The 8,345-nt window shown below is 44.3% G+C and overlaps 1 protein-coding gene across 1 annotated transcript in view; it reads left to right on the top strand.

Moving 5' to 3' along the window:
* The first annotated feature begins 274 nt into the window (after nt 1-274).
* The window catches only part of PSAP (prosaposin), a 30,690-nt gene continuing 22,619 nt past the window's right edge, over nt 275-8,345 (top strand). Inside the window, exon 1 of the mRNA XM_019745849.2 lies at nt 275-432. Within this exon, the coding sequence (XP_019601408.2) occupies nt 393-432 (40 nt within the window). The 5' untranslated portion in view covers nt 275-392. The remainder of the gene's footprint in view (nt 433-8,345) is intronic.

Below are 8,345 nucleotides of genomic sequence, written 5' to 3'. Positions count from 1 at the left end.
GCTTAAATGGTATTATACATATTATATATATTTATATATTATATATATTTATAACACATAATGTATATTTATAATATGTATATAAAATCCCTAAAGCTGACTTATTCAATTATTAGTTTTCATTTTGACTACCTCTCCCTTCCCTTTCACTACACATTCGTCCCACTCTGACTCCCCCCTCTACTCCTCTCCTGCCCTCCTCTCTCCTCCCCGCCTTCCCTTCGCGCAGGTCTCCTGCGCGGCGCTGAGTCAGGCTGCTGGGAGCGCTCGGGCCGGCTCTGCCGGGGCGGAGCTTGCGCCTGCGCGGTGGGCAGCTTCGGGGCGGGGCAGGTTTATATCCGCGGAGGATCAGCTGACGCTCCGCATTGCAGACTGCGGAGTCAGGCGGCGCCATGTACACGCTCTTCCTCCTGGTCAGCCTCCTGGGCACGGGTAAGCCTTGGGACCCCCCAGCCTGTGGAAGGGGTTCTCCGCAGAACGCAGCCCACTGGACCCTGAGCAGGCTGTACCGGGCCTCGTCGCACGGCTCCCATTTGGGGTTGGCGAGGGGCGCGCACTGCGCAGGCGCGTGCGTAGCGCGATACCTGCTGCGGGGCGGAGGGGCTGCGGGGCGGAGGGGCTGCGGGGCGGAGGAGCTGCGGGAATCGGCGAGGAGACAGGCGGTGAAGAAGTACCCACGCTGGCAGCTTAGGGCCTGGGGTCGGGGCGAGGGGGCGGCATCGCTCTAAGGGCTCGAGTTGGTGCAGGCTTGGCGGGGGTGCCCCGGGCCTTCCCTGCAGCTCCCCTCCCAGCTATGGGGTGGGCCAGTGGAGTGAAACCTCCACCAGCTCTGTGGTGCGGGAGTTGAGTGCGCGGGACTGAGATGGAGTGGAGCCTCATCCAGCTGGACACATTTTGGCTCTTGGCCTCAGTTGCCCCAGTTTTTTATTATTGAAGTTGCAGGAAGCATATAAATACCTATACCATCTGTGTTGATGTTTATCTTTGCATACGTATTTACTCTTGATCCTACCTCTTGAAGATGATATGGGGTTTTTGTGGTCCCGATGATTTTCCAGTGGGGCCCGCACTTGACCTGCTTTAAAATGTCTTGCGCAGCCATAGGCCGTTTTTAGCAGTGGCCTACATTTGGGGAAAATGAAAAGTACGTGAGAAATTGTGCACAGGGGTATTCTTACACCTCTCTATTGCCCTGAAATAATACTGGTTGGTAAAATCACTGCAAGTTGTGAAGGCAGCGCATGGGAACCCGCTGCACTGTCATCCTGGAATTAGAAGGGGCCCTTGTGCCCTCTCCATGTCACCGCGACCTTTTTTTTTTTTCCACTTCTAGTTCTTGCTTTGACATCTTAACCTAATTTAACTTAAATCAAGATGGTACAGGGAAAGAGGTTTGAAGTTGAGTACTTATCAAAATTCTGTAGTTTGATAGCCGTGGAACCAGATTTTAGTTTATATGTGGTAGAGGATCTCAGCTTTGGATATTTTCAGATAACAGCCCACTGACGGAAATAAACCTGATCTTCAGGGCCAACCTTGATTTCTGTTTAACTGTGTGTTAGGGGCTAACTTCCATTCTAACTATCATGCAGCCATCCAAATTTTAATAAATAGTAACAAAATGAATGACAGAGTTGATGGAAAACTAAAGAATTAAGAAGATATAGATTAAGTAGATTAAAGATATTTTTCTTCATGTTAGTTTTCAGCAACTCCCAAGAAATGCATCTTACCCTTAAACAAGCTCTTAAACTTGTTTTACTTGTAGACTATGAAAGGTGATCTGCTTATAAAGAAAGATTTTTGGTTTAATAGTCACTGAAGAAAATTTAGTTTGCTGGGGTTGATACTAGTCATTCCGTGGTCTGTGATAAACTAATGCTAGTCTCTAAATTTTCTATACTGATTGAGAACAATTTTTTCCCCGGTGTCAACTGTTCTTAGGCAGTGAGTCACTCTTCTGGAGACCTTGAAGCTTTCTGAATCTCAAATCACCCAAAAGGGACTTAATTGTTTCTTTGGAAATGCAAAATCCTCTGGTATATATGGGAAGATGGTTAACCAGAATATTAACTTAGCCAAGAGGTCCTCTTCCCTGGACACTTGGGTAAATGGGAGTGTGTTATAATAGCCTTCCTCCAACCTTGCTGCCAGGCCTTTTCGATTATGTCAAGGTCATGCTGATAACACAGTGTGTGAATGCCCCCTTGCCTTGACAGCTCTGGCCCCATTGTAACTTTCTGGAAATGTTATTCCTAGAATTTCATTGATACCGAGTTTGTCAATAAAGGTGCATAGTGATTGCCGCCATCATCTGCTCCCCAAAAGACACTTAGAACTTGCTGTTCCAGCTTGGTGTTACTGTAGTACAGGGTGTCATCTTGAATCTGGAGAAGCTTTATGGTGTGTGTGTTAATGATGACCTTGTGGTAGAGACACTTGCTTTTGAGTTGGTTTTCTACCCCCGTGGTCATTCCTCCCTTTTCCCCACCCGAAAAAGAAAGGGAAGTGACCGTAAACTGAGAGAACTGGAGAGCGTCTAATCACACCTCTTTTAAAAGGAATGAGGACACTGAGACCCCTGCCCCAGAAGTGACATTCCCAAATCATAGGCTGTTTACTGTGGAAGTCAGGATCAGAACCCAAGACTCCTGGCAGTGCTTGCTTTTTCCGTACCTTCCATCAATATGTACCCCTTAACTTTTTGCACACTTACTGGGTTGTAAGTAAATGTGCAGCTTGATGAATTACCAGAGTGAACATACCTACCTGATAAGCAGTTCCAAAGGTCAAGGATTAGAGCATGAACAGCATCCAGAATCCTCTGTGCATCTCCCTGCAGTGCTGTGTCTCACTTGTTCCTAAGGAAACCACTTGGTTAGCTTTTAGCACTGTGGATGTAAAAACATAACTGCTGTTTTTGAACTTTTTATAAAGGAATCATACAGTAAGGACATATTATTGGGTGATTCCTCCAGTGGGAAAGGTTAATCTAGTATTAATGAGGTGGTATGTGTAAAGCATGTGGCACGGTGCCAGGTTGCCCCTGTTACTGTCCCTTGTGTAATGGCTACCAGCTGAATGATGTTTGCCTAATATCGAGGCAGGTAGGATCTCTAGGGATCCTAGAATGTATTATGTACAGATATGGTATATTCATTGGATAGCTACTGTTGTTTATGATGCAAGACATAAATTTATGTCATAGTCCGCTGACTATCAACAGAATTCCAGTTCTCACCTGCCAGGGATTTTGGATAAATTTCCCATTTATCAGTTTTCAATCAGTAATCAGTTTTACTCTGAAAAGAATGTAATTCATGAAGTGTTTGTTTGTATTAACAGGTCAACGATTTGGTAAAAGTGCTTTAATTGAATTTAACAAGTTGTGTCCAGTGCCTCCTAGGAGAGGTGAAGGGTATTGGATTGAGTGGTCTGGATTTTTCTAGATTAGGGGAAGGAGAACTTGAACTTACTCCTCCGTTTTCTTGGTATGTGAAACTGTGAAATAGCCAGGCCGGGACTTGACACGGGAAGAGAAAGGGTGGACAGGGTGTTGTCTGTGGGAACCACCTAACAAGGCCTGGGCAGCTCTCAAGGCCAGGGCCAAACTGCTCCTGGCTTTTGGGGCAGGCTTCTAGTGTGGGCATTCTGGGTTACTGGGTGCTGGGCTCTCAGCCTTGCTCTCTGCTTCTGCCACCACAAAGGAAGGTCTGGATTTTCTTTAAATCAACAGAAGAGAATGTTAATTACATTGCTTTTTTTAAAGAAACCATTTTAAAACAATGGTAAATCCAGTGATTAGGATGAAGAATTGGCTGTTGCCGAAGAACTAAGTGCTTTACTTTTCCATGAAGTTCCAGAAAATAACGTGATCTATCCAAATTCTATGTTTTCTGGAATTTATAATTCCTTATGATGGGACTGAATTGGTTCTGTGGAATAGAAGTTTTAACTTTATCACATGACAGTGGCTGTATGACCTTGGGCAAATTACTTAAACTGCTTCCCCACCTGTGAAGTGGGATTAGTAATTGTTCCTGTGCAATTGGGTTACCGTGGGGCTTTAATTATTGTATGACAGGGCTTAGGTAGTGAGTACTGTAAGGCTTGCTGCTATACATCAGGAAGGAAAACAATATTGTGTTTATCAACGTCCTTGTTCCACCAGCACAGCAACCCTTCTCTGCCCTTGATTTTGTGATATCCCTCCGTGTCTTTCATCTCAAAGGGTGTTATAAGTTTAATAAAACAAAATTAAATTGACTTTTAAATAGGTGTGCTGGACATAATTACTGGGTCAGGAAAACAAACCAGGGTGGGTAGTCAGTCAGCAGGAGGGTGGTGGGGGAGTGTAGGCAGCCAGATTCGTTTTTCACTAGAGCAGCCTAGCAGATCAGGGCCGGTTCCTGATAACCTGCATTCTCAGATCCTAGGCCCGGTACTAACTGTGGTACCTGAGGTAACTCTGTTGAGACACCGCCCCCCACCCCTCCGTGCCCCGCCTGCCTCCATAGATAACCACCTTTCTGGACTTGGGGTTTATCGTCCCCCTGCAGGCCTTTTATACTTCCCTACATGTCAGTGTAGCTTTCAACTGTATGTGTAGTATTTTGGATGTTTTAAACATTTTATGAATATTGTATATATTCGTGGGTTAGTGTGTGTGTGTGTGTGTGTGTGTGTGTGTGTGTGTGTATGTATATGTATGTATGTGTGTACGTACATATATATCCGTTCAGCTCTCTGCTCAGATGTTGCCTTCTCAGAAATCCCCACCTCTGTCTGCAGTGACCATGGCCCGAGTCCTGCTCTTCTTTGACTTTGCTTCGTTTTTCTTCACAGCAGTCACCGCGACCTGACATCAGATGGTATATTCATTTGTTGTCTCGGTCCCTTGCTGTATCTGCGACATGTACTACAGTGCTCAGCATCTAACAGGAGCTCAGCATTGCTGAGTGGTGGTGGGAGTTGTAGCCAAGCAGACGTCAACGCAGGATGTGCTGGGGGGCTGGTGTGCATGACACTGCATGCTAATAGTGCAAGTCTTTTTATTATTATTATTATTATTATTACTACAGATTTTTTTATTAAAAAAAAATTTTTTTTTAAGTTTTCTTATTTTTTATTGGGGAATATTGTGGAACAGTCATCTCTGGCCAATGTGGAAATCGAATCGGCATCCCTGTCGTTCAGAGCTTTCGCTCTAACCAACTGAGCCATCTGGCCGCTCGCAAGTCTTTATCATGATTAAAGAAAACATTTTATTTACTGAAATTTTAAGAAATTGTATTTAGGAGTTGACAAATCAAAGGTGACTTTCGATCTTTATAATATTTTGAGTCCAGGGGAAAGGAATCTCCCCCCAAAAAACTGGGAGAAGATTTTATGTGGATGGTAGGGACACAGGAGTCTAACATGACAAGTGGATACCCCTGGTGGCTCTGATTTGAGGTAAATCTGGAAGGGGAACCAGCTATAAATTGAGGAAGTTATTTCCCTTCCTTTTTCGTCCAGAAATTGGTTGTTTATGAATGTTTAACTCAGTGGTTCTCAAACATTTTGAGAAACGAGGATCTTATATCCCCGTATGCTTCAAAGTTGTTGAGGGACCCCAAAAAGCTTTTGTTTATGTGGGTTGTATCTATTGATACTTAACCATCTTATAAAATTAAGCTGACAAAATTAGAAAAATAATCCTATAGAAGTGATAACCCATTACATTAAACATATAATTTTAATGAAAAAATAACTGTTTTCCTAAAACACGAACATATTTAGAGAGAATGGCTTGTTTCGCATTTTTGTAGCACCTGGCTGGATTCTCAGCTGCTTCTGCATTCATTGTGTTGCAGTATCACAGGTCACATGCCACTGCACATTTGTGAATGAATGGGTGAAAAAGCAACTAGCATCCTGGTATTGAGAGACTTTTGACCTCATGGGCCCCCGAAGGAATCTCTGGGACCTTCAGGGTTCCCTGCACCACACTTTGAGAACAACTGGTATAGCTGATTTGAGGGAACTACAGGCTGACACAGAGTTTATTGTGTAGCCAGCACTGTTCTACGTAAGTGCATTTTGTTAACATTGATTTCGTCTTCACAACAGCCCTGTGAGGTGAGAGCAACTAAATCAGAATGCTGGGGCATCCTAATATACCCTGCCCTATTTTATGCTGTGGTTTGAATTTTAGATTTTGGCATTTCAAATGAAGGCAGTATTCCTATTACGTATTAACTAAGTCAAAAGTGACTTAACTTTGTAGTAGTAGACACACATGGATCTGAAATGTGAATTAATAAACAGTCACATGGTTCTCGTCCAGAACACTGAATTTCCTTAGTGGGGTTTGCATGAAATCTGTTTCAGCTTATTATTATCTTGTACCCAGTGCAGAGACCCCCCAGCCAGCTAGCGGGGGTGGGCTAGGGCCCGTGCCCGCCCTGGCTCACTGCATCGTCTCCTGAGCAGCACCCTGGGCCTGGTCTGGAAGCATGCAGGGGTGCCTTTGACTCCTGCCTGTACCTGTTTACCTGAGTGGACCCTGGGCACTCCTGCCAGGGGTTCACTTCTTCATGGTTCACTTGTGGCATAATCTTATCTGAGGTGATTTAAGTTCATTTCTGATCATCACCTGATAGGTTGACATTTTGGAAGAAGAACTTTGTTGGCAGAAATTTATATTGGACTGGAGTACTCTTGAATGAATTAGATAGGAATTTCTCTTCCCCAATTTAATTATGCCACATTGCATCACTCTTGTACAATCTAAGCAGATTGCATTCTTGTCCCTCAGTGTCATTGCACAAGGTAATTTGCCTGAGGACTCTACTGCCATCTCCGTGTAGATCCATTTCTTGTCCTGGAATGATCTGGCTTGTGAGGAAAATTAAAAAGCAAGGCAGTAGTGGGAGAGGAGCAGCAGGGAAGAAAGAACCTTTGTCTTAAATAACAGAAGGAACAGCTTATGTGGGCCAGAGGTGATGGGATGTCAGCCTGGCGAGCCTGAGAGCTTTATTGCCATGGATTTCTTTTGTGATAAGAGGACTATTTGGACCTTACTTTCTCCCAGATCAAGGCAGGCTGCCTCTTAGGGTATGCTGTTCTGAATAATTAAATGGGCAGTATTTTTATTCTGCTCTGCAGAATGTTTTCCAGAACGAGGATCCAAAGAAGAGACAAGTGCTCTTTGCCATAGAAGCTGCTCGTGACAACAGCTCTGATCAATAGTGTTGAGTGTGTTGCATTATCTCCTGCTCTTCGGGGATCTAAGTGCATGAATTCTTCTGAGAAATGTCTGACTCCCAGGGACCTGAGCTAGATGCTGCCCCTCCTGGGGTTATCCTCTCGGTTTCCTAGCAGCCTGCCTGTTGCCATGGCGATATATTACCAGGCAGCCGATCTACTGCCCTGTGGAATGTTTGCTCCGATTGTTGGTGCTGGGAGGCTGCCTGCATTTTCTGTTATCCTTTTATTGGTAGCTAGACAGTATTTAGCATATGTTACCTAAAATATTTAAAAGGAAAAGCATGTTGTATGGCTAAAATAATAAGACTGATTGTTTTAAGAAATAGAACATGAGATATACCCTCTAGGAAAGGTTGTCCCCTTTATTCTGAGGACGCTTTTCAAAATCTTTGGTAATTAACATGTGTGCACAGGCTTTTAAATGTCCTCAATGGAGGTAAGCCTAGTAAAGACGTGTCATTTGGAGATGATGCTGGTGAATGACGTAGGTGATTAAGTTGGTGTTTAGTTAGGCTTAGTTTTGACTGCAGGCCACAGAGACCAAGGATAGCAGTGGCTCAAATATGATAGAACTCATCCTATCATAGGAAGTTCAGGAGCCAGGCTTTCCAGCTCCCGGAAAATCTCGGAGACTCTTCTAGCTCGATATGCTGCATCTTTGAGGTCTAGCTCCTTTCTTCATGGTCCAGCATGACTGCTAAAGGTCCAGCCTTCACACTTCTCTTTAAAGGTGTGCTAACCCTCCACTAACATCCCATCCGCCAGCATGTGGTCTCATGGCCAGACCCTGCTGTAAAAGAGACTGGGAACTGTTTTTAATCTTGCCGCCACGTGTGTAGCTAACAGTCTAGTTGTGCTCCCATGAAAAGAGTAAAGGACGGATATAGGGAACAGCCTGTGATCTCTGCCACATTGGGCAACAATTGTTCCTTGAAACAGGTTGTAAGGTTTAACGGTTTTGTTCCCTGATTTTAAAGGTCACGTGGGAAAAATGAAATTGTGTCTAAGTATCAAAATCAGAATGTGGACGAATGCCTGTCCCTTGGTCATTCTCCCCCTCAAGTCTATCGTTAACAGTTGGGCAACAGTTAGGC

The sequence above is a fragment of the Rhinolophus sinicus genome, linkage group LG07 (assembly GCF_036562045.2).
Source record: "Rhinolophus sinicus isolate RSC01 linkage group LG07, ASM3656204v1, whole genome shotgun sequence".
NCBI lineage: Eukaryota > Metazoa > Chordata > Mammalia > Chiroptera > Rhinolophidae > Rhinolophus > Rhinolophus sinicus.
The sequence above is the reverse complement of the archived record's forward strand: the minus strand, read 5'-3'. Positions and strand labels throughout refer to the sequence as shown.